This window comes from Chamaea fasciata, unplaced genomic scaffold (genome assembly GCF_029207755.1).
Source record: "Chamaea fasciata isolate MVZ Bird 193981 ecotype frontalis unplaced genomic scaffold, bChaFas1.0.hap1 SCAF_67, whole genome shotgun sequence".
Classification (NCBI taxonomy): domain Eukaryota; kingdom Metazoa; phylum Chordata; class Aves; order Passeriformes; family Sylviidae; genus Chamaea; species Chamaea fasciata.
This window is the reverse complement of record NW_027094152.1, coordinates 265,341-289,950: the sequence shown is the minus strand read 5'-3', so window position 1 is coordinate 289,950 and position 24,610 is coordinate 265,341. Positions and strand designations below refer to the sequence as shown.

The following is a 24,610-nucleotide window of genomic DNA, read 5'->3' as shown; positions in this document are numbered from 1 at the left end:
TCCCTGGAAGTGTCCAGGGCCAGGCTGGAGCACCCTGGAACAGTGGGAGGTGTCCCCTGCTCGTGGCAGGGGGTGGAATGGGATGGGTTCAAATCCCTCCCAACCCCAACCATTCCACGATTCCACGAACCCCCCAGCAGTCCCATTTTCCAGCCAAAGCCATTCCACCTTCTCCTGGTTGAAGGAGTCCATCCTCTTCATGGCCGTGTCGAAGGCCGTGACCATCTCGAGGAACGAGGGCTCCTGCTCACACAGGGGGTTGGCCAGCAGGTCCGAGGAGATCTTCACAGCAGACTTGGACATGGCTGAGGGAAAAAAAAAACCAGAGAGGGTCACATTTCCCACTGCCAGGCATCTCCACAGGGGCAAAAAAAAATCCCATGAAAATCAGGGAGATGAGCCAGCCAGGAGGGGCTCAGCACAACCTTCCAGGGAGATGCTCGCAGGTGGCTGAGAGAAAAGCAAGGAAAAGGCACCAATTCATTCATGTAAACACCCAGAGAAGTGTTTTTATATAAGTTAATCTGAACCACTCCAGTGTGAGGCTTGTGATGCTGCCAGAAATAATCCCAGACTAACAAAAGCACTGTTCTCTTAAAAAAAAAAAAAACAAAAAAAAAACAGAGATGGGGGTTTTTGTACATCTTCTCTCGACAGACTATTAAGTGTCACTCTCAGCCTCACTATAGCTCTTCCACGACGAGAAAAAATCACAGTCCATTAAGTCTTTCAAATGGCTTTATGAAAAAAAAAACCCAAGTATTTGAAGTGGATTTAGTGGGAAAGGACCAGACTGACAGGGCTGGGAGACGAGGTTTCTCTTTCCCTCTCCAAACACAAAGAGCAGGGACACAAGTTAAGCATTTTCCCCTCAATAAGTGTGAATTTTGTGCCTGTAGAGAACAAGCCATGGGGGGATATGAAGTCCCTACAGGCCCTGGGAGTGCCACCAAGAAATCCAGAAGCACCAGGTCATGCTGTGACTGAGCATTCCGTTTGTTTTCCATCAGGCACGTCCCTCTTTATCCAAACACTTGGTCTGCAAAGGGAAAATGTAATGACAGAACGGCTGCACAAATGAGTGAGAAATCAGGGAAGGTACAGAATGGAAAAAAAGACTAATAAAAAGGAAAGCATAAATACAAACAGGGATAAAATAGACCAAAAAAAAAAAAAAAAAGCCAGAGGTACTAAAAAAAAAAAAATGTTCTTTTTCCTCAGTGCTGGAAGTTATTCCAGTCAGAGATCACAAAGCCAGATGCTTGAGCCATGCTATGGAGGAGCTTTGGAAAAAGCCTCCCTTTAGATATTAAAAGTTAAAAATCATCCGAATAATGGGGCTTAAGATCATAAATCAAGGGGTTAACCATTCTGTTTTAAAAGGTTACACACAATTATAACGGAGAGAGCTCAGAAGCTGCAGAGCCGGGGAGCTCAATGCAGAACGAGCCTCTCACTCCGGAATAACAAAGCTACCGTATCCATCTATTATCCAAACATTAAGGCTTTAGGCATTTAAACCTTTAAACAGATGGGATATAATCCATATGTGTGACCACATCTGAGGAGGGATTTGTGCCAGAACGGGACGAGAGTTAAGAATGGCAGAACTCCTTCGGCTGGAAGGGAAAATGAAGTTCTTCCTTCACAGGAAAGGATTGGAAGGGAACTGGAGGGAGGGAGTGGCAGGGTCAGGTTGGGAGATTGGGAACTGGGGGGGGGGGTTTGGGCATGTCCAGGGGGAATTTGGGTCAGGAATTTCCTCTGCATCACTGACATCACCTACAGAGAGCTGAAAAAGTGGGGTCTGAGAGTCCTGGGGCAGGGAGGAGAGGAGAGAGAAGGGGAAGAAGGAGGAGAAAGGACTGCCTGTCTCTCAGGGTGGCCTTCAGGAGGGTCTGCACTGCTCTTTTGCTCATTAAACATGTGAGACGTAGCTCCAATTAAAGGAATTTCAGATTTTAGAGTCCAGGAACAGCCAGAGAGCAAACCAGAGCCATGGGAACCCCGTGGGTTACCTGCACCTCATTCCAAAGGAGAGCTTTTACCTCCAGTTAAACAACATCCTCCTGCTCCTGAAGATGCTATTCTGTTTGGAAAGAGGGTGGGGAAGGGGGTGAGTGACCTCCAGCCACGGGACAGGGCGTGCTGCTAACACCCCATTCCCTGTTTGCTGGCAGGGCAGGGGAAGAGCCTCGCTGGGATATTTCCATGCACAGGAATCGCTCTCCTCCTGAGCTGAGCTTTTTGGGAAGAAGGTGGAGACTCGAGCCACCAGTCCCACTTGGCCAGGGAGTGTTTGCAGGCAGGGAAGAACCAACCCCCTGAGCCTGGAGGAATGATGCAGGAGGACAAAACGCTGCCAGCCTCACCGGATTTGGGGGCTGGATGTTGGGAATGGGCACTGCCAGGTGAGGAGAGCCATCCTCAAGGATTGATCTGATCCACCTCCTTTTCCTTCAGCCCTCCCTCAGCAGGCTGTGTGCAGTCCCTCTCCCTCCACTCATCATCTCAAGCCTTTAAATGAGAAATCAGATCTTCCTGGCTCTGGCCAAGGCTCATTTGTGACTCTGCCATGTAACAGAACGGAAAAAGAAAGTCCTCCCACAGCTCCTCTGGGACTTGAAATGCTCCATATAAACAACGCCCACTGCAAGGGAGGGGAGGGGAATCCTTAACAGGGAAAAACTTACCAAGGATCCCAGAGTCCTTGGAAAGGGCAGTTTTCACCCTGGAAAAGTGTCCTGGGTGTCTGATGCTTTTCCCACCCCTCTCCCTAAGCTGGGAAGGGTGGGAGAGAACGGCAAGAGCCGGGATCTGTGTGTCAGGCACTATCCACACACACACACACACACAGGTGAGAGGCTGGATGATGGAAAGCCCCAAATCTGCCTCCTCCCCACTGCCCTGCCCCGCTGTGACCCCGATCCCAGGGGATGAGAGCTGGCCCAGGGCAGCCCACACCTGTTTGTGCTGGTGCCTCTGCCTTGGCTGCGGAGCTGTGGGGGCCAAGCAGGGACTGCTCCAAATCACACGCCGGGAAAAACCATCTGGGTTTGGAACAGCTCTTTGCTGCAGGTTCCTTGCTCTGCTCAGGATCCAACAAACACGGCTCCCAGTCCCCCTCCACTGGATCCCTCTGTGGGCACAGCAGATTCCAACCAGAGGGATGCGAAGGGAGCTGGGACATGGGACAGGACACCTGCGAGGGCAGATGTCAGTCACCCCAAACGCGCAGGCAGAGCCCTTTATTGCTTCCTCCATCGCCCACTGCCACCAGGGGAAGCCAAAACGAGCAGACACCGAGGGAATGAGCTGGGTTATTCCTGAAGGAGAGCTGCCAGGTCAGCATTTCCCACGGGAAACACGGCCAGCTGTGTCCAGCTGTGCCCTGCAGACCCCCCCAGACCCATCCCACCTTCCTGGGGCTCCAGAGAGGGAGGTGAAAGGAGGACTGAAGGCTCAGCTGGAGCTGCTCCTGCTGGATAATCTGAAACCTGGAATAACGACTCCTGGATTTTTTTTTTCAGTGGCAGGAATTGAGGCAGAGAAAGGGACTTGTCCAAGGCCACAGAGCTGAGGAGACAGGGACTGAGCCCGCAGCACTCCCTGTGTTCCCTGGGCTGAGCTGCTGCTCGCAGCCCTCTCGCAGATGGCCTTGTAACTAAGCAAACTGAGTGGGACTGAGCTCTGGATTTGTTTTCCAGACTTGTCACACATTACTCATGTGATCTCGAGAAAAGTCACTTCATCTCTCTGTGGCCAAGTTCACAGTCTATGTATCCTCCAGTCACTTACCCAAATCTGCATCTGTGCTTTTCTTCATATCCTTCTGAAGTTTTTTGGTCTGATCTTCCAATCTGAAAGATGGGGAGAAAGAAGGCAAAGTCGGAATCTTGGAAAGAAAGGAACCCGAGTGTATCATACGTGCAACAAATCATTTACGGGCTGAATATGCTGGCTTCTGGTGGGAGTTAAAAATATCCAGGCAAGGCTCGATGAAGTTCAGTGCAGCTCAACCCTTTCGGGTTGTTTTCAGATGGTTTTTAACCTTTTCAAGTTGGTGATCTCTTATTCATAGTTCGCATATTTCCTGAAAGTTCTCACACTTAGCACAAATGGTAAAGCCAAATGCTTCCAGATGATCCCTGGGAGCTCCTGTGACACGAGGCAGGATGGCAAAGCCACTCCTGGTCCTCCGAGGTGCTGGGCTCTTCAGGGACCCCGCAGTTTTTCCTGGCAATTTTACGCATTTTTCTTTTCAAAAGCTGCCAGGATCTGCAACCCCACTGCAAATACTTCTGAGGGACACCTTTGAACACTCAGAGAAACCCTGAAGAATTGGAAATTACAGGGCAGAGAGGGATTTGCTCACTGGGAAGAGCATCCCTGGCTAAAAATTCCCTGGGAAGATGCAATGAGAGGAGGGAAGCACGCGGCCGGTCCTGTCCGACCAGTGTGGTTGATACTCACTGCTGCAGCTTCCCATATTCCCTTTCAAAGTCTCTCTCCACCTGTGGAAAGAAGAGATGGAAATCAGCTTCAGGGCACTGCAGGGCAGCCTGGAGAGTGCAGGGAAAGTTGCCCCTGGGAAATGCCAAGCTGAGCCCAGCACAAGCTGCAGCTTCAATGGGAGTTACACCTCAAAAGTGAAGGAAGTCTCGGGGGTTTTGAGCCCCAGACTCTCTTGGAGCTGGCACCAAACACGTTCAGCTTGAGCCAAGGATGTGCTCCAGGATATGGACTGGGAGCTGATGGGATAAATGGGAATGCTGTAAAAGCAGGGAGGTCGCATCCTAGCATGGCTCAGTGCTGGGGGACGAGCTAGTGTTCTCTCCCCAAAACTGAGGGGAGCTGCTTCTCCTCCAGCCCCGTTAAGGACCCCGAGGTGGGTCTGGCTGTTTCCTCCTTCCTCCTCCTCAACAGGATGGTGAAATTCCCCCCCAAACCACCAGTGAGCCCTGCCACCTCTGCATTATTCACCCCCTCCATACACTCCTTACCCCCACAACAGTTCCTTCCCATGAAACTCTTGGGCTGGAGCACAACCCCAGTGAACTGTGACACCTCCAAAAAGGGAGGGGAACCCTGAGCTCCGAGCTCAGAGCTCCAGCCCAGCCTTCTCCCGATGCTACCTCAGTGCCTGCTCCCTCCTACTTGCTAGCTGGCAGCAAACCTCCAGTGATAGGAGATATTTTAAGGAACTTTCTTTCCATGCTGACTGTTTTAACACACTTAAAACATTCATTCCACACCTCGTCAACCAGAGAAGCAAATGGATTTCAATTGACCAGCCAAGAGTAAATCCGGGCGCGTTTGTTGTCATGGGATCAGCGCTGGGTTCAGTTGTGTTGTCAAGCTCCTGTGCTATTAAGGAAATGCGGAGTGCTAGGAGCAGCCAGGACTAGAAGGATCCAAAGGGTTCGCTCCAATTCCTCCTGCTGGCCCCGGGATTTCAATCCCAGGCTTGATGCGGCACCACAACGTTTAATGGGGACGTTTTGCTTTTCAAGCAGGATCGCCGTTAAAAGCTTGGCTGGGGGGGAGGGTGGGTTTAAAGATGGAGCTCGTTTTTCTTAAAAATCTCCTTTTTTTCAACATCTTTTTGGGCTGCACTTGAACTCCAGCAGCCTGATCCCAGCTCAGGCTGGGACCAGCCACATTCCAGCCCCATCCCAGCGCCCAGCTGTCCGCACCATCCGCTCCCACCATCCGGGGGACGCGAGCTGGGCTCTCTCTCCCCCCACCACGGGCTTCAAAAAACCCCTCCCCGGAGCTCCAGCTCCCTTTTCGTGCTGCTAAAATTGGGCTCTGGAGAGAACAGACACGGAGCAGTGTGGGGGCAGCTCACACGACTTGTGCCTGGCGTTCGGGGAGCCGCAGAAATCCGCGGCAGCTGGCGCCCCGCAGGTCAGGTAACCAGCACATAGTAAAAAACTCACCCTCCATCCCCGTGCCTGTTCCGGCTGCTAAAATATCCAGGGAGAGTATTGCACTCTATTTATAGGCCTTAGGTGTGAATTGTTTTGGTTGCAAACCGCACAGGGTCGGGCACGACTCAAAAAAAAATGTTCCCCCCCTCCTCTGCTTTGAAAGGCTGGGGGTGTCATTCCCTTAGCGTTCCCTCTCCGTGTTTAGGAGGATCTGCTCAGCAACCGATTCCTCCAAAAGCTGGAGGGTTTGGCTGTGCAATACCTGCAAACATTCAGGGTTTCTGAGCCTTTTTTTTTTTTTTTTGCCGTCAGATTCACCCGTTTCTGTGCAATAGGCAAAAGGCATCGTTGCTAAACGGGTACGGAGCAGCTCCCAGGGCCTAAAGGGGCTCCAGGAGAGCTGGAGAGGGACTGGGGACAAGGGATGGAGGGACAGGACCCAGGGAATGGCTCCCCACTGCCAGAGGGGATTTTTTTGAGAAGGATTTCCTCCCTGTGAGGGTGCTGAGGGGCTGGGATGGAATTCCCAGGGAAGCTGTGGCTGTCCCTGGATCCCTGGACGTGCCCAAGGCCAGGTTGGAGCACCCTGGGATAGTGAAAGGCGCTCCTTTCCTCCACGGCAGGGGGTGGAGCAAGATGAATTTAAAGCTCCCTTCCCACCCAAACCACTGTGGGATTTCAGGATTCATTCCATAAAGGCAAATCCTCCCTACCCTGTGAGACCCTCTGGGTGCTGTGGAACCCCCAAAACCTCGTGAGCTCCCCCAAAACCCCCATCCCAGTGCCGGAGCAGGATCCACACGGGATCGAGGTGACTCCACGCAGAGACACTTCAGCTGCCCAGCCTGACTCACATCCCCAGCCCCATCTCAGAGACAGCTGCCCATGGATTGCTCTTATTTTTCACGCCCACAGGCAGCAACTGGCTCCCAGTCCCCACAGTCTGCGAGCTCACGGAGCCTCCCAGCCACGGCTGGAGCCCGGATATCCCGCACAAAACAGCTCCCAGGAGCTCTGGAGAGGGAAAACGCTGCTCTCACGTGCTCCCACCCAGCAGAGTCACAGGCAGAGCCCTGCAAGGAGGACAAGCTGGGAACGTTTTGCAGAGCACACAGTAATTCCCACTCCCAGTAGCTATCCGTGGTCACATGCAGCCGACAGAGGAGAGGATTATCACGTTAAGAGTAACGAGAACAAGAAGTACAGGCAAGAAAATTACAATATCCTGAAGGGAAGTTTCCGTATTATTAAAATAATCCCGCTGCTCCGCAGCCTCTTTCTGAAAACTCCAAATCAAACCGTGCTCTCTGCATTGAACCTTTTTTTTTTTTTTCTTTCTCCCAGGCACAGGGGCTGGGTAATGCAAAAATCGCTCGTCTCGGGGTTTTTATTTAAATCTACATCACGAGCGACGAGCTCTGGAAAGCTTTGAAATGAAACAACGTTCTCTCCTTCACCCCGTTCTTTATTTTTTGTTTGCAAACACTGGGCCTCCCACCTGTGATCAGATCCCTCCTGCTTGAAGGGCAGGATCATCATCACCACCAGCAGCGTGGTGATGAGGCAATGGAGCAAGATTGAAGGCAACACTACAAAGAGATGGAAATAAGGGACTGTCAGGAGCCTTCTTATCCCCCTGGGGCTCATGTTTTTTCCTGGAGGAGGAAGATGAGCTGATTTCTGCATCTTCCAGTGGTCTCAGCCTCTTTGTGGATCTTGGGGAAAAGAGGGAAGTGTGTGTTTCCTTCTCCCTCTTCTCCAAAAAAAAAAAAATTAAATTAAAAGGCACCCATAGAATTAGGCCGTGAATTCTGTTCTGAGATGGAATTTCTGCGGAGCTTTTGCCACCCCATCAAGAATTTCAAGGTAAGTCCTATGAGTGAATATTCTGAGGCAGAGCTGCAGCGTGCAGGTGGATCTGGGATGTCACAGTCTCCACCCAGCAAGACCTCCACATCCCCATCCTGCGAGAAAGCCTCCCAGAAAAGTGGCAAAGGGAAAAAGCAGAGACCAGTTTGGCCAGAAAAGACTGAAGGAAGAGAGTGAAAACGAGCACAATGCTTTAACTGCCATCACTTGAATCCGCCCCACCATCCCCACGACATTTCCTCCATTGTTTTGGGAATTCCAGCTCGCTGGTGGAGCCCAGTGGAAAGGTGCTGAGGGCCACAGCTGCACTGGAATCCTGCTGCTCACGGAGCTCCTCCGGCCGACATCCCTGGGGAAGGCAGAGCTGCTGGGATGAGTCAAGGAAAGGAGGTTTGGCAGCTCAGGTCTCCCCTCCCTGCCAAGCTGACTCAGGCCAGCGAGGAGGAGGAGGAGGGCGAGTGGTCTGAGTCAGCCCAGGCCAGGGGAAGCAGAGAAGGAGGGAAGCAGGGAGGGAGAGACGGGATAAAACCTCGCCGGCCCCATCCCGAGCGGCCCGCGGCCATGCAGGGCTGGCTCTGCTCCCTGGCTCCCTGCCTGCTTGGATCATCCCAATCCCGGTGAAGGGCAGGGAACAACCTCGGGGGGACACAGGTGAACTTCAGCTGCAGCTGCAGGAGAGCCGGGGAGACGAGACAGCTCCGATGGCAGCGCAGCCTCTGCTGGGAGCCGAGCTGTCCCGAGGGAGGGGAGAACGTCCCTGCCGTAAGAGGCTTCGTGGCCGAGCAATAAACATGGAGAGATATAATTCTAACAGGTTTAACTCCTATCACTGGGCATTAGTTTAATTGGGCCGTGGGCCCGTGGCCCTGCTGACAGCAGGTCCCTTCTCTGAGCATTAGATCCTCCCAGCCGGCTCCCGGAGCCCGGTGACAGCTGCTCTTTTCAGGCAAGAGGAGGGGAGAGATTATGCTGTCTGGAATTGGATTTGCCCAGGTTAAGGTGGAAACAAAGCACAGCCACGTCTGGGGAGGGGGAGATCACCTCAGTTCACCAGCTGATATTTTCTACCGGGGTTTCCTTCTCCCTCAAGAGCTAAACTGTGGCTGACACCGTGCCCTTCTCCAAAGGATCACAAGCGAGTGGGCACGGGGAGTCATGACTAATTCCTCGGCAGCCCAGGCAAATTGCTTTTCAGGACTTACTCCTGGCCTAGATCTGACACCAGCCCCAGCATGGAGACAACAAAAAAGCCGCTCTGGCTCGCTGAGCCTCTCAGCAAAGCCACCCCTCTCTCAACTCCAGTCCCAGGCCTCACTGAGAGCCAAAGTTACATCCTAACAAATGCTGGGGGTTTTTTTTTGTTGTTTTTTTTTTTTAATCCTTCCCCCTCACCATCCTCTTTTGTGGTCCGGTCTCTGTGAGTGGGAGATCCCCTACCCACAACCACTTCCCTTCTGATGGGCTTGGGATGCAGCCCTGGAGATGCCACACCTTCCCACTTCCTGCAGCGGGCTCTGGAGCCCAACATCTGGAATATCCCAGCCCTTGGCTGCTGCTGCTGCTGTTCCTGCACAGATGGAGCGTCTCAGGCTGCAACTGGGAGGTAAATTTGGGGGCCTGCAGCTCAAAGCAACCCCATCCCTTCCACACCACGGCATGGAATGCCTGATCCCGGGGGATATCCGTGGTTTCCTGCCGTTTGTTGTGCTTTGATGAGCTGCGCTCTTCAAAGTTCCAAAGGTTTTGGGCTTCCTGTTTTCTGCTTCCCCTGTATCTGGTGCCTGGAGAGCAACACCACCACCACCACCATCATCATCATTATCATGATCATCATCCCAGGGCAAGTGGAAGCCTTTCAGAAATCACCTTCCAGCTTTGTTGACACAAAATCTTGTTCCTGGGGAGCCGAGGAAGGAAGGAAGGAAAAGGAAAAGGGTTGGAAAGGCTCTGGGTGCTGAATGAACCTCTGCCTGCCGGATATTCTGAGCTGTTCTATTTAATACACACACATGTATATATAAGCAAAGGCTGCCAACTGCTTCAGAACAGCACATTCCAGCAGCTCCGGGGAAGGGAAGATCTCAAAGGTGCCGCCGCTCATCTGCAGGGAGCCTGAGCTCAGGGACGGCTGATTTTAGGGGAGAAAAACCTCCCCCAACAGCAAAAGCAGCAGGAGGGGAGGAAAACCAGCATGGAAATCGAATATATTCACCTGGGATGTGAGAATGGGTGGGCTGGAGACGCCCAGCAGAGCTGACCAAGACACCCAGAGCTGCAGAGCAGCTGGTCCTTGCCCCAGCCTGGAAGGACATCGGCGTTGGGAGCACTGGGAAAGGCAAAATGCGGTGGAGCAAGGAATGTGGAGGCTCCTGACACGAGCTGGGAGACGTGTGAAGAGCTGAGGCTGGGCTGCCTCACCTGAGGGATCACAGGCAGCAGCACCTCGCTGGTGGATGGCCAGCCCCTGGAAAAAGGCAGCCGAAAACACGGAAAAACCGCGGAGGAATTTTTACCAGTCCTCGCCTTCGCCGCTTGCCTGGCTGAAATTCTGTTCTGACAGTTTGGAGCCGTTACAGAAAATTGCTGCTCCACGGCAGCAGACAACCACCAAAATCCTTTAAAATAAAACATGACAATCAAGCCTTGAAGGGAGTGGTGGGATTAGCCCTCTGCCTCCAGGGAAAATGTCATGTCCCAAGGAGAAACTGCCCCACAAACGCGGGTGCCCACGCATCCTGCGGAATTAGCCGAGTGTCCCGGAGAGGAAGGATCAGGGATGTCAGTCTGTGCAAGGGATTAGGTCACCAACACTGTCAGAGGGACAAGCTCTGCCCCACTCTGCCTCTCAGGGCTCCCTTTTTTAGAGCAGGTGTCCAGGTGAGTTTTCAGGGCCGGCTCCTTGGAGGTTCCACAGTTTTTTTTGGGGGGGGGTTTTGGCACGGGACAAATGCAAAGCCAAGCTGCTTAAGAAGGGAAAATACCACAGCCAGCTGCAAGCAGCAGCACTTGGGGTAGGAGCCTCAAATCCACGGGAATACAAAATGCTTTTTTAATTTGCTTTTAAAGCAAATGCTGTGCAGCACAAATTAATTCACGCCCGAGCACTAAGCATCTCAGCTTATAAGCCTTTCTTTGGAAACAGTTATATTCAGCGATCTGAACCACTCCTCCTCCTCCATCTGCTCCGAAAGGATGAACAAACAAGCCATTGCTGAAAGAAGGAAGGAAGGAAGGAAGGAAGCAAACCCGTTCAGCCATCTCCGAGGAAAACTGTGCCAGACCAAGAGAGCTCTTTTCCCTTACCCCACACACACACACACACACACACATACACCCCTCCCGAATTTAAAAAAAAAAAAAAAAATTAAAAGAAATTATAATTTCAACAGATCCCCAAAACCAAAATATTCTCCCTGGCTGGGGCTCCCCCTCGCTCCTCGCACGAGGAGCCGAGCGCTGGTCACACGCGGCAACAGGTTCTGCTGCTCCAGCTCCCTCCCACACGCTGCAAAATGGGACGAGTCAAAGTGCCGCCTTGACTCATCAGCCACATGATCCGAGGCTGGAGCTAAAAAGGGGGAACTGGTTTACTCACTGTCTTGGGTACAATCTGTTTCTTGGGCTGCCCGATCTTGAACGGGATCCTGGAAAAGAGAGAGAGGAGAGAGAAGGGAATGAGGAGGGAACGTGTGAGCGGCGATGATGCTGGGGGTGGGTTTTGGGGGGTAGCAGGGGGTTGTCCCGGGGTGGCAGCTCCTCATTCCAGGCACTGTGCACCCCACAGAGGGTGGGAGAGGCTGTGGGGAGACTTCTCAGCATTCCTCCCGAGGGGCAGCTCCCATCTCTGCTCTGTGACAGACCCAGGAACGCCTGGAGCTGCACCAAGGGAGGGTCAGGTTGGATTTTAGGGAAAGATTCTTCCCCAAAAGGCTGGAATAAACACTGGGACAGCTCTCCAGGGAATGGGCACAGCCCCGAGGCTGCCAGAGCTCCAGGAGGGTTTGGACAACACTGCCAGGGATGGGATTTTGGGGTGCCTGTGCAGGGCCAGGAGCTGGACTGGATGGTCCTGGTGGGTCCCTTTTGATTTTCCCGAGCCATTCCTTCCTTCATTCCCACACGTTCTCCTTCCACCCCAAGTCAAGGCAAGGATGCTCCACAAGCAGCTGAAGAACCCGCTCTGTTTAAAACCAAATCTGCCGGGGAGGATAAAATGATACTAAAAAAAAATTAAATAAATAAAATAAACCCAAACAAAGCCTGTAAATATTTAGAAAGAGGATATTAAAAAAAAAAAAAAAAAGTAACAACCTGGTGTCTGGAGCTGCGAGCTGCTTCAAAGGATTCCTCTGCTCCAACAGCTGGAGGAGAAGCTCACCTGCCAGCACAGCCTTCATTCTTAAAATCCCTAATTCCCAGGAAAATCTGGGTTACCTGAATGTGAAGAGTACTCTAAATAAATTACACAACATATGTAAGGGTGGCTGGGTCAGCTGGGAGCAGCCACGCAGGCGGCCTAAAAATAATTGGATTTCTTTCACCTATCCGTATAATGAAAACCCAGGAATTCAACTGCTGCTGTCAATGGATTTAATTAAGTTAAAGAGGTGCTGCTTGGTTAGAGCATCTCAGCCAAAATCTCTCCCGGTGTTTTCTGGGTTGTGATGCTTTAAATAAATGGGAAAAATTGAGGTCATAATGACATTAAAGTGTTTTGGGGTTTTTTTTTTTTTGGGTTTTTTTTGCCAGAGATGTTTCACCTACAGCTCAGCTTCATTCCCATCCTGAATCTGCTCCAGGAGCTCCTGGGAAAGAGTCTGAGTCCCCTCCTGAGAATTTGGAGGAGCAAATCCAAATCCTCCTGCTGCTACACGAAACTTGAGATAAAAACACGGATTTTGGGGACTGTGTTGGATGCTGCCTCCCAGTTTGGCTTTTCCCACTGCTGCTTTTCCCTTTGCTTTTCCCACCAGCTCCACTCCCAAGCCCCCAGCATTGCCCCATCCAACAGCTGGACCCCCAGGAAATAATTTTTTATCAGTTTTTCTCAGCGTAACCCGCTGTAAAACCCAACTGTGTGCAACAGGAGAATGAGTTTGCCATGGAAGAACGGGCGGGATGAAGCAAAAAAAAACCCCGGATTATCCAAACTCCAAACCTTGCTCTTCCCACTTTTCCCGTCGTTTTCAAACCAAGGCTGTAATTACCCACCGGGAATAATCCAGGGCTGCAGCCCCTGTGACCTTCCCCTGAGCAGCTCTGGAGCCAACCTGAGTTAAAACCAGGTTTAAATTTAATTTTTTTTTTTTTTTTCGGGAGAACTTCCTGTTTATGGTTCTCGGGTGTAATTTTGGGTTTAACCCTTTCCAGCTCCTGTGGCGGCATGAATCACCCTTCTTTTCCAAACAAACACCACTCTGCTGTATAATTTTCCTGTCAATAACTGGGGGGTGTGGTGCCTTACAGGAAGAAAACAAAAATATATGGATTTTTTTTTTCCTTTTTGTTTTCGTGGGGTTTTTTTTTTGTGGGACAAATATAAACCAAAATGAGGCACCATCCGCAGCCAGGTGCTGTCACTTGATGTTTTTGGAAGTGATGGCATCGACTTGGTGGTGTGAGGATAAGAAAAAAATGAGGATTTTACTCAGGGGAATGTTATCCCAGTTAAAACCAGTTTGGGACTCTCTGCTGGAGCAGGGAGCTGGAGCCAGGCTGGTTTTTAGTGGGAAAGAACAATTAAAAAGGTGATTAAAGTATTACCTGTGCACAACCTGCCCCTCTGGGGGGTACAGAGAACACCCCAAAGCGGTGCTGTCCACTGGAAAAACGGAAATTTTTCTCAATTAAATCTCAATTAATTTCTCAATTAAATCCAGGGAGTCGTGGTGACAAGAGGGATGTGGGGCAGGAAAAGCCATGGATCAGCACTGGTTGGGTACCAGAGCTGGGAAGGGAAGGCAGAGGGAGCACAGGGGGTCCCCATTCCCCATCCTCACCCCACCACAGAGGGCAAGGAACCCCCAAAATCCCCTTTTTTTTGTTCCCTCCCAGAAACAAAGGGAAGTCAGCGGAGCGCTGCAAATCCCCCGCGCAGCAGTAAATATCTCTATCAGCATCATGATGCCACTTGGTAATTATGTCTGTCTCAGTAAAACCTCTAAAAAATAACCCTGTGCAAGTCAGGTCTGTTCCTCAATTATTGGGCTTTTTTTTTTTTTTTTTTTTGTTCTATTTTACAATTTTACATAATTTTCCCGGTTTCGAAATCACTGCCTTTGAATATGATTCTCTGGGAGGGTTGGGGGGGGGGGAGAAAGATGGATGAGCAGGAAAGAAAGAAGAAAAAAAAAAAATATGAAAGGTATGGATTTTATTGGAGCTTTTAAACCAAATCGATTCACCCCAACGCCTCAAAACCGCTGCCGGCACCGAATTTTCATCCCTTTGGGAGTTTGTGCCCCAGCCTGCAAAATTGTGGGGGGGACAAAGTGAAGCTGCCACAGCAACATCACAACCATTTGCTTCAAAATTAAGAGGTTTTTTAGGGGTTTTTTTTGTGGTTAGAAAACGCACTATGGGGGACAACACAAATAAACCAAGGGGGGAGGTGGATCCATCACTGCCACGAATCCCCAGCGTGGCACGGATCTCCCAAATCCGCGATCTATAAACACCAAAGAAAAAAAAAACAAAACAAAAACCAAACAGAATCGGTGGGTTTGGCTTTTTTTTTTTTAATTTATTTTATTTTTTTTTCCTGATGTCTCGATTCTGCTGAGCGAGAGAAAGCCGGGGTTGTGTTTGGGGTGTGAAATCCCTTGAAATCCCGTTTTCCTGAAGAGCCGAGGAGCTCGAGCTGAGTCACAGCCGGAGCGTTCCCACCCCGCGGGGGTTTTTTTTGGGGAGAGGGGGAACAGCCCGGCCCCTCTCAGCCCCCTTCCCTTCCCAGGGCACCCGGAGTTTGGGAAAGGTTCAGAAGGGAGGGGAGGAGGGTGAAACACTGCAGGGAGAGGGTGGGAAGAGCTTAAAGTAAAAAGGAAAAAAAAAAAAAAAAAAAAAGAAGGGGAAAAAAAAAAAAGTGTGGGTGGAGAGAATCCTGCGAGCTCTACTCGGGGATGCTCAGGAACCCCAGGGAGGGGAAGGTGGGAGAAGCTGTGGCTGATTTCTCTCTGAAGTTTCCCCCAGCAAGCCCGTCTATTTACTTGGCTTTTCCATGTGCAAACGCGGGGCCACACACACACACACACACCAAAGCGGTGAATTCTCCTCTGGATGCACGGGAGAGTTGGAAACAAACGGAGACAGCTCCATGAGGTCTGCGGGGAGCTGAATTCCAGCAGGAATCACTCAATCCTCGCTAAATTAGGGGAGGAATGGTCCTTTCCCAGCGCGGACATCAAACCTCGGCATCACCTCCCCGGCCTTGGGGAGCTCAGAGCGGGGCTCAGGGGATAAATTCCCTGTGGGATGTGATCCTATTTCCCAGCTCGTTCCAGCTGAACGTGGCTTTGCCGCCCCTAATCAGGCCCCAGAAGACCCTCGGCGGAGAAGCAAGGGATAAACACCGAATATTTTCACCCACAGCTGATAAAATGCTGCCCCTGGGGATGCTGAGCTGCCAGGCAGGGATTGGGGAGGAAGGGAAGAAGGACGGACAGACAGCTGGACACGCAGGGACAGCAGAGGCTGGGGCAGTTTGGATTGTTAATTATTTTGGCAAAAGTGACCCTGAGCCTCTGAATTCAATATTCCTGCCCCAGGTGGGCACGAGTGGCAGTTGCAGGGTCCCACTTTGGTACGAACTGGTGGCCAAAACTGGTTTTTACTGGCACCGCTGCCAGACCGCCGACTAAATCCATGTTTTGTGGGAAGCGCCCGCTTCCCGTGGAAAGTTTCAGGGTTTGCTTTTTTTTTTTTTTTTTTTTCCCCTTCCTCTCTCTCTCTCATCGAAACCCCAAGCGCCAGCATAGCCTGGATCCCCGCCAGAGCTTCTCACTCTTTGAATTTCCACCAAAAATCTCAATTCCTTCACCGGAAAGGAACCTCTCTGTGCCTGCAGGCAGGATGACACCCAGCCTCCCGCGCTGCCAGGGTGACCCCGACCCTCCGAGCCTGGTTTTCCCCCAGGATTTTGGCATGTGGGATGACGAAGGAGTCTACAAATCCATCCCTTCACACCTGGATGACAAAAATCATCCCGAAGTTCTCGCAGGAACCGGGTCCTTCCCTGAGCTTTTCCCTCTGGAAGCTCCCGGGCTGGGAATGGATTCAGCTCAAGGTGTGGCTGCATCCAGAGAAGCTGCCTGGTCATGGGATCAGCTGCTATCCCAGAGGGATCGAAGTGCAAACCCCAACAGGAAGGTTGGGAGCATTCGAGGAAGGATGTGAAGCTTCACTTTCCCACTCGGTGAACTCGGTTGAGCTTCTCCTCCCTCTCCTCCGGGGTAAAGCTTCCCTGTGGGATGGAGGTGTCAGGGAAGGACTTTTCCAGGAGAGAGGAAAACCAGGAAGTTCAAAGCAAGCTGAGAGGCCTTGGCTGAGCAGCATTCCCGAGCCTCATCCCAGCCTGCACACCAAAACCTTGGAAACCTGGACATCCCTAAAAAAAAACCCCCAAAAAAGTGCAAAATCCGTGGCTGGGAGGGGGATCCCAGCCGTGCCCAGGTGAGGCAGGCAGGAGGGCAGGCTCAGGTTAGGCACGAATCTCCCGGATTTCTCCTCGCCGTGCTCCCGGCGTGTCCATGGAAACCGCAGGCACCGTCCCACCCCTCTTCCCCCCCTCCCAGGAACTCATGGCAACCGCTCCAAACACGGCGCCGAGGCAAAAAAAAAAAAAAAAAAAAAAAAATTAAAAAGAAGGCAAAAAAAAAAAATTTATTCCAACGGATGACAAACAGCTTCTGTCGAGGGAGACTCTGCGCCAAATCCCCGTTTGGGTGCTCTCCTCGTGGAGAGGAGAGGGGAGGTCACGGGGTGGGGATGGGAGGGATGCAGGGATGGGATTCCTCGGGAATGAACGTGCCCGTGCCGCAGGTGAGCGCTCCCACCTGGATTCCAACCCCATCCCTGGAGACTTGGAGGCTTTAAAGCCACGCAGGGGTGTCAGGGCGAGCTGCTGCGGCGGGGGGAGAAGGGAAAGAGAGAGGTGTTAAAAAAGAGGAAAGAAAAAAAAAAAAAAAGAGGTGTAAACATCGATTTTCTGGATTTTAGGTCAGGCCAGGGAAAACAAGGCACCTTCCCGAAGTTTGGCAGCGGAGGGATGAGCTGCTGGGAGCGGGTCCCTCCGCATCCCGCGCGGAGCCAGGCGCGGTGTCGGCGTTGAGCAAAATCAAAAAATAATGTCAGAATCCTCTCTCCCACCCATTCCAAGAGGAGCATGAAGGAAAAAAAAAATTAAAAAAAAAAATAAAATGATATTTTACTCACCCATCAAAAGAAAATTACTCACGCCAGGCGCGTGGGCGAGCAGAATTTTGCAGGGCTGTTTTAGGCCCTGACTATGCTACAAAAATATCCACTTTAAGCACGGTTGTGAAACACACGGCTGTGTGGCTCAACCAGAGCGCTGGGTTGGAGCTACCTGGACAAAACAGGTGGAAAAATTAAGGAAAAACCACTCCAAGGCTTGTGATGGTGGAAGGGGAGGTGGCAGGTGGCTCTTCCCAGCTGCTCCACCCCTGGGAGATGCCTGGCCGGCACTCCGGTTTCACCACGATAAAAAACTTTGGGGTGTGCAAAGCGCCTTTGCACGGGTGCTCCAGGTGACAGGGAGGTGTCTGGGAGCCTCGCTCACCGCTCTGGTATCCGCTGGCTTCATCCCAGGTAATTTTATCCCGGGTAATTTATGTCCCTGTCCCAGTATCACTGAAACCCGCAGGGAAGGGGGAGAGCTGACACCGGGCACGTCGGGCTCCGAAAAACATCAGCGTTGGTTCAGAGGGAGGAAAACAGAGCCCGGGGATGTGTTTGTGTCGCACCTGCCGACGTGGTCGTGGCTCCAAAACGTGGAAAACACCGGGAATAACCAACAGCCACGCTCTGAGCCTGTGCAAATCCATCACATGGAAAACACCGGGAATAACCAACAGCCACTCTGAGCCTGTGCAAATCCATCACATGGAAAATACTGGGAATAACCAACAGCCACGCTCTGAGCCTGTGCAAATCCTTAAAACAGAAAACACTGGGAATAACCAACAGCCACACTCTGAGCCTGTGCAAATCCATCACATGGAAAACACTGGGAATAACCAACAGCCACACTCTGAGCCTGTGCAAATCCATCACATGGAAAACACTGGGAATAATCAACAGCCACGCTCTGAGCCTGTGCAAATCCATCACATGGAAAACACTGGGAATAACCAACAGCCACGCTCTGAGCCTGTGCAAATCCATCACATGGAAAACACTGGGAATAACCAACAGCCATGCTCTGAGCCTGTGCAAATCCATCACATGGAAAACACTGGGAATAATCAACAGCCACACTCTGAGCCTGTGCAAATCCATCACATGGAAAACACTGGGAATAACCAACAGCCACGCTCTGAGCCTGTGCAAATCCACCACATGGAAAACACTGGGAATAACCAACAGCCACACTCTGAGCCTGTGCAAATCCATCACATGGAAAACACTGGGAATAACCAACAGCCACGCTCTGAGCCTGTGCAAATCCTTAAAACAGAAAACACTGGGAATAACCAACAGCCACGCTCTGAGCCTGTGCAAATCCACCACATGGAAAACACCGGGAATAACCAACAGCCACGCTCTGAGCCTGTGCAAATCCTTAAAACAGAAAACACTGGGAATAACCAACAGCCACACTCTGAGCCTGTGCAAATCCTTAAAGCAGAAAACACTGGGAATAACCAACAATCCCACTTTGAGGCTGTGCAAATCCATCACATGGAAAACACCAGGAATAACCAACAACCCCTGCGAATCCATGACACAGAAAACACTGGGAATAACCAAAACCCCCACTCTGAGGCTGTGCAAATCCATAGTATGGAAAACACTGGGAATAACCAACAACCTCTGCAAATCCATCACATGGGAAACACCGGGAATAACCAACAACCCCACTCTGAGGCCGTGCAAACCCATGCAGCCTCCCCTCCTCTGGGAGAGACTGGCGGCTCCTCCTCACCTCCATCTTTCAACATCCCAGGAATCACTCCCGGCCACTCTGACAGGGTTAAACACCGAGTTCCCACCCGTTCCCACTCTGCCTTCCCGCGGACGCCGGCCCTGGAGTCCACTCAGAGCTCCCTGAACACGTCCCCCAGCCCTGTCCCGAGCACGAGGCACGTGCTTCACACTCCCCACCAACGTTTGCTTCCCGTATTTTCTCCTCCCAGCAAACAGCAGCTGTTGCAGCTGAGGCAGCACTCGGACATGGAGCTGGCAGGCTGCTGAAAATCCCCTTTATCCTGTGGGAATTCACCTGGGAGGGGGGAGTGGGGAAACAGAAGCGGGGGATGTTTGGGAGCCTGGTGACCAGGTTTGGTTTGATGCGGTTTCGGGAACCTTAAAAATCACTTTATGGAGTCAAAAGGGGGTGATAGCAAAATCCAGCACTCCACTCCTTTCATCTTTGGAAGAAGGGATGGCCAAGGGAATCACTGGGTGAGGAAGAGGAGGATGAGGATGCTCCAAGACTCCCAATCCAAGGTCTAAAGGAAACCAGAGCTCGGCTGGGATTCCGAAAACACCTCAGCTATCCATGCAAGGCTGTGTCCCAAAACGAGCCTAGTCCTGCTCTAAACAAAGCCCAGTCTGGAAAGGCAGAGCTGCCTCACTGCCTGGCTGCAGGAACCGGGAATGTGGGGGTTCAGGAGCCCTCTGGAACAGTTTTCCTGTGTGCCTGTGCTCTGGGAGGGATCTCTGTTCCTGGGAGCATTCCCTGCCCTCCTGGGGGCATTCCCTGTGCTCCTGGGAGCATTCCCTGTGCTCCTGGGGCCATTCCCTGTGCTCCTGGGAGCATTCCCTGCCCTCCTGGGGGCATTCCCTGTGCTCCTGGGAGCATTCCCTGCGCTCCTGGGGCCATTCCCTGCGCTCCTGGGGCCATTCCCTGTGCTCCTGGGGCCATTCCCTCTATTCTTGGGACCATTCCCTGTGCTCCTGGGGCCATTCCCTCTATTCTTGGGACCATTCCCTGTGCTCCTGGGGCCATTCCCTCTATTCTTGGGACCATTCCCTGTGCTCCTGGGGGCATTCCCTCTATTCCTGGGAGAATTCCCTGTGCTCCTGAGGCCATTCCCTGCCCTCCCAGGACCATTCCCTGCCCTCCTGGGACCATTCCCTGGGGCCATTCCCTGCCCTTCTGGGGCCATTCCCAGCCCTCATGCAGCCCAGGGAGCTCACAAGGAGCGAGGGATGTCCCAGGATTGACCCCACACAACTGAACAAAGCATCAAACCTGCCAACAGCCCTTAAATCTCCAGGGATTTCCCTTAACTTAAAAAAAATTAAGGATTTGAGTGCCCAGGAGCCCAAACGGCGGCAGTTTGTGCCACTTCCCAGCTCTGCAAGACAAAATTGAGGACGAAGCTCCATCCTCTTCCTCACACCAAAGGAACCAGTGTGTTCAAGGCCTCGAAAAAGAGGGATCAACCCAAGACTAAACAGTGCCCAACGCCAGAAAGACACACATGGGAGCTGAAAAAAGCCCTTGCTTCCCAAAGGAGCCAAAGGGACAAAGCTCCACAATGATGTCCCAGCTCCCCAAAGCTGGCAGGGCTGGGACAAAGCTCCACAGCCATGTCACAGCTCCCCAAAGCCGGGAGGGCTGGGACAATCCTGCTCCAGAGCAATGTTCCAGCTCCCCAAAGCAGGCAGGGCTGGGACAAAGCTCCACAGCCATGTCACAGCTTCCCAAAGGAGCCAGGGCTGGGACAAAGTTCTCCTGCTCCAGAGTGATGTCACAACTTCCCAAAGCAGGCAGGACTGGGACAAAGTTCTCCTGCTCCAGAATGATGTCCCAGCTCCCCAAGGCAGGCAGGGCTGGGACAAAGCTCCACAGCCATGTCCCAGCTCCCCAAGGCAGGCAGGGCTGGGACAAAGTTCTGCTCCAGAATGATGTCCCAGCTCCCCAAGGCAGGCAGGGCTGGGACAAAGCTCTCCTGCTCCAGAGTGATGTCACAACTTCCCAAAGGAGCCAGGGCTGGCACAAAGCTCCCCTGCCCCACAGAGATGTCACAGCAGCAGCAGCAGCAGCGGGGCAGGACGTGCCGGGCTGTGACATTTCAGCAGCGGGGCACGACCCCGCCGTGTGTCAGCGCGGCCACGGACGTCACGCCGGGCCCTGACCCCCCGGCGCCCGTGAATGGCCCCGATTCATCCCGGGTGGGCAGCCCCGGGAAGGAGCAGCACGGAGGGCCCAGGGCAGCACTGAGGGGGATTGTGTGGCTGCCAGGGCGCTGGAGCCCTGCGGGCGTCAGCAGGGTGACGTGGCCGGAGGAGAGAGAGAGGAGACTCAGAATTCCCCGGAGTCCCCGGTTCTCCCCGCTCGCCGGGAAACAAGGTCGGATTCCTCAGGAGAAAAAGGAGAACACACCCCAGCTCCCAGAGAAAGGGCTCCCAGAAAAAGGTCTCAGAGAAAAATCTCTCCCAGAGAAACGTCTCCCAGAGAAATCTCTCCCAGGAAAAGGGCTCCCAGAGAAAGCCACGCGTGTTGTGGTGACAAGTGACAGTCCCCAGGGCTGGATGGACACTGCAAGTGGAAGTGTGGACACCCTGCAGCCGAATTATTCTGCACCCAACAGAGGAAGGGATTATTTACTCCTCACATCCAGCTCCTGCTGGACTCCTCCCTTCCAGAGCCCATTCCCTCAGACTCCCTGGGAAAAGTTGGCTCCAAGTCCTCGTGAGCCAACGCCGCCCATAACTGTTGCTGTTCGGAGATGAGCAAAGCAAAACCCAAGCGATGCCAGTGGACAAATGTGTATTTTTAGCCCCAAAGCCCCATTTTAACCGGCACCTGTGTGTGCCTCGTCATGTCCTTGCAGTTCATTTCCAAACCACAACTTCCACAGCTCCCAGCCCCAAAAACTTTCCATTGTCACCACGGAACTCAACCTCCCAGGCCAGGAAAAACCCTTCGAGCCCTTGGTCCATCCCATCCTTTGGCTCCCACAACAGCCCTGGATCGCCAGGACTCCCCAGGAGGAGAAATGACACACATCAGCCCAGATTGATTTCTAATATTATTGATTTCTAATATTATTAATTTCTAACACAATTCAATAAGCACCGAAGGAACGAGTGTGTCCAAAGTGAGATTTCATCAGGTCGATTCAAACACACGAGAATTCTTCTTTCCTCTTTTTTAATGGACTGTAGACTGGGACAAGCCCGGCCAGGACTGGGACAAGCCTGGCCAGGACGGGGACAAGCCCGGCCAGGACTGGGACAAACTCGGCCAGGACTGGGACAAGCCTGACCAGGATTGGGACAAGCCTGACCAGGACTGGGACAAGCCTGACCAGGACCAGGACAAACCCGGCCAGGACTGGGACAAGCCTGACCAGGACTGGGACAAGCCTGACCAGGACCAGGACAAACCCGGCCAGGACTGGGACAAGCCTGACCAGGACCAGGACAAACCCGGCCAGGACCGGGACAAGCCTGACCAGGACTGGGACAAGCCTGACCAGGACTGGGACAAGCCTGGCCAGGACTGGGACAAGCCTGGCCAGGACCGGGAAAAGCCCGGCCAGGACCGGAACAAGCCCGGCCAGGACCGGGACAAACCCAGCCAGGACGGGGACAAGCCCGGCCAGGACCGGGACAAACCCAGCCAGGACGGGGACAAACCCGGCCAGGACTGGGACAAGCCCGGCCAGGACGGGGACAAACCCGGCCAGGACTGGGACAAACCCGGCCAGGACTGGGACAAACCTGGCCAGGACGGGGACAAACCCGGCCAGGACCGGGACAAGCCCGGCCAGGATGGGGACAGCACCGGGGACCCCACCAGGACCAGCTCCAGGGTCTCCAGCAGGACAAGCCCGGCCAGCACCGGGGTCGCTCCAGGCCAGCTGCAGACCCGGCCCCGGGGCCACCCCTGGGCAGCACTGGGACCCCCCGGGGCCAGCACCGGGGCCAGCACCGGGGCCCACTCCGGCACAAGCCCCGGCAGCACCGGCCCCGCTCCAGGGCCTGCACGGCGGCTCCCGCCGGGCCGAGGCCGCCCAGCACCGGGGCCGCTCCGGGCCCGTCCCCGGCCCCTCGCCGAGCGCAGCGCCCGGGCTGAGCAGCCGGGACCGGGCGGGCCAGGGCCAGCGGGGCCCGTTCCTCCGCCCTCCGGGGCCGCTGGAACCGGTTTCTCCACCCTGACCCGCTGCTGGTGCTTCCGTTCCCCGCGGCCTGCCCCGGTGCCGGTGTTCCCCGCGGCCTGCCCCATTCCCGGTGCCGGTGATCCCCCCGGCCTGCCCCATTCCCGTTCCCGGTGTTCCCCGGCCTGCCCCATTCCCGGGGCCCGTTCTCCCGTTCCCGTCCCGGTGTCCCGGGGTCCCCCCGCACTCACCAGCTCATGTTCCCCCTCCGCCCCGCGCCGCTCCCGGAAGTGCCGCCGCGTTTGGCCCCGCCTCTTCCGGGAGCGCTCCCCCCGCCCCTCCCGGGGCCGCGCGCCGCCGTGACGCCACGCGAGGGGCGGGCGTGACGTCACACGGTCGGGGAGCGTGACGTCACGGGCAAGGCGGGCGGGGGGAAGACCCTGAAATTCGCCTGATTTGGGTGCAAAGGCTGGAAATGGGGCGGGAAGGGGTGGAGTTAAACCGCGGGGAGCTGTGGAGCGTCCCGGGGCAGGGCGAGGAGGAGGAATTGCCTGGGACATCCCTGGGGTGGGCGAGGAGGAGGAATTGCCTGGGTCATCCCCGGGGTGGGCGAGGAGAAGGAATTGCCTGGGTCATCCCCGGGGTGGGCGAGGAGGAGGAATTGCCTGGGTCATCCCCGGGGTGGGCGAGGAGGAGGAATTGCCTGGGTCATCCCCGGGGTGGGCGAGGAGGAGGAATTGCCTGGGTCATCCCTGGGCTGGGCGAGGAGGAGGAATTGCCTGGGTCATCCCCGGGGTGGGCGAGGAGGAGGAATTGCCTGGGTCATGCCCGGGGTGGGCGAGGAGGAGGAATTGCCTGGGTCATGCCTGGGGTGGGCGAGGAGGAGGAATTGCCTGGGTCATCTCTGGGGTGGGCGAGGAGAAGGAATTGCCTGGGTCATCCCTGGGCTGGGCGAGGAGGAGGAATTGCCTGGGTCATCCCCGGGGTGGGCGAGGAGGAGGAATTGCCTGGGTCACTCCTGGTGTGGGCGAGGGCACAGGGAGGGAATGCCCAGGAACATCCCAAAAGTGGATGAGGGCCTGGAGTGCTCAGGAACACCCCGGAGTGGGCAGTGGCACAGGGAGGGGATGCTCAGGAGCATCCCTGGGATGGGCAAGGGGAAGGAATTGCCTGGGGTCATCCCTGGGGTGGGCGAGGATGCAGCGGAGGGGTTGCCCGGGAGCATCCCTGTGGTGGGAGAGGGGGAGGAATTGCCTTGGAGCATCCTGAGCTGGATGAGGGCACGGACAGGGGATGCCCAGGGTTATTCCCTGGGGTGGGCAAGGGCCCAGGGAAGGGATTGGGATGGGCGTGGGCAGGGGGTGCCCAGGGACACCCTGGGGTGGGCGAGAGCAGCGGGAGGAGCAGGACTGCCCCAGTCGAGGAAATCCAAGGGATGTGCCTCACCTTTGGAAGAGCAGGAACACCCAATTTTGGGGAGAAACCCCCCAAAGCCACCTTGAGGGGGCTGGACAGGGC

The 24,610-nt window shown here is 54.0% G+C and overlaps 1 protein-coding gene across 1 annotated transcript in view; it reads right to left on the bottom strand.

Annotated features, from left to right (window-relative positions):
* LOC136304258 (bridging integrator 3) overlaps window positions 1-24,610 on the bottom strand; it is a 43,378-nt gene extending 18,768 nt beyond the window's left edge. The window contains exons 1-5 of the mRNA XM_066207863.1: window positions 23,344-24,610; window positions 11,398-11,446; window positions 4,474-4,514; window positions 3,799-3,860; window positions 169-305 (exon numbers count right to left, since the gene is read on the bottom strand). Coding sequence (XP_066063960.1) covers window positions 169-305; window positions 3,799-3,860; window positions 4,474-4,514; window positions 11,398-11,446; window positions 23,344-23,351 — 297 coding nt within the window. The 5' untranslated portion in view covers window positions 23,352-24,610. The remainder of the gene's footprint in view (window positions 1-168; window positions 306-3,798; window positions 3,861-4,473; window positions 4,515-11,397; window positions 11,447-23,343) is intronic.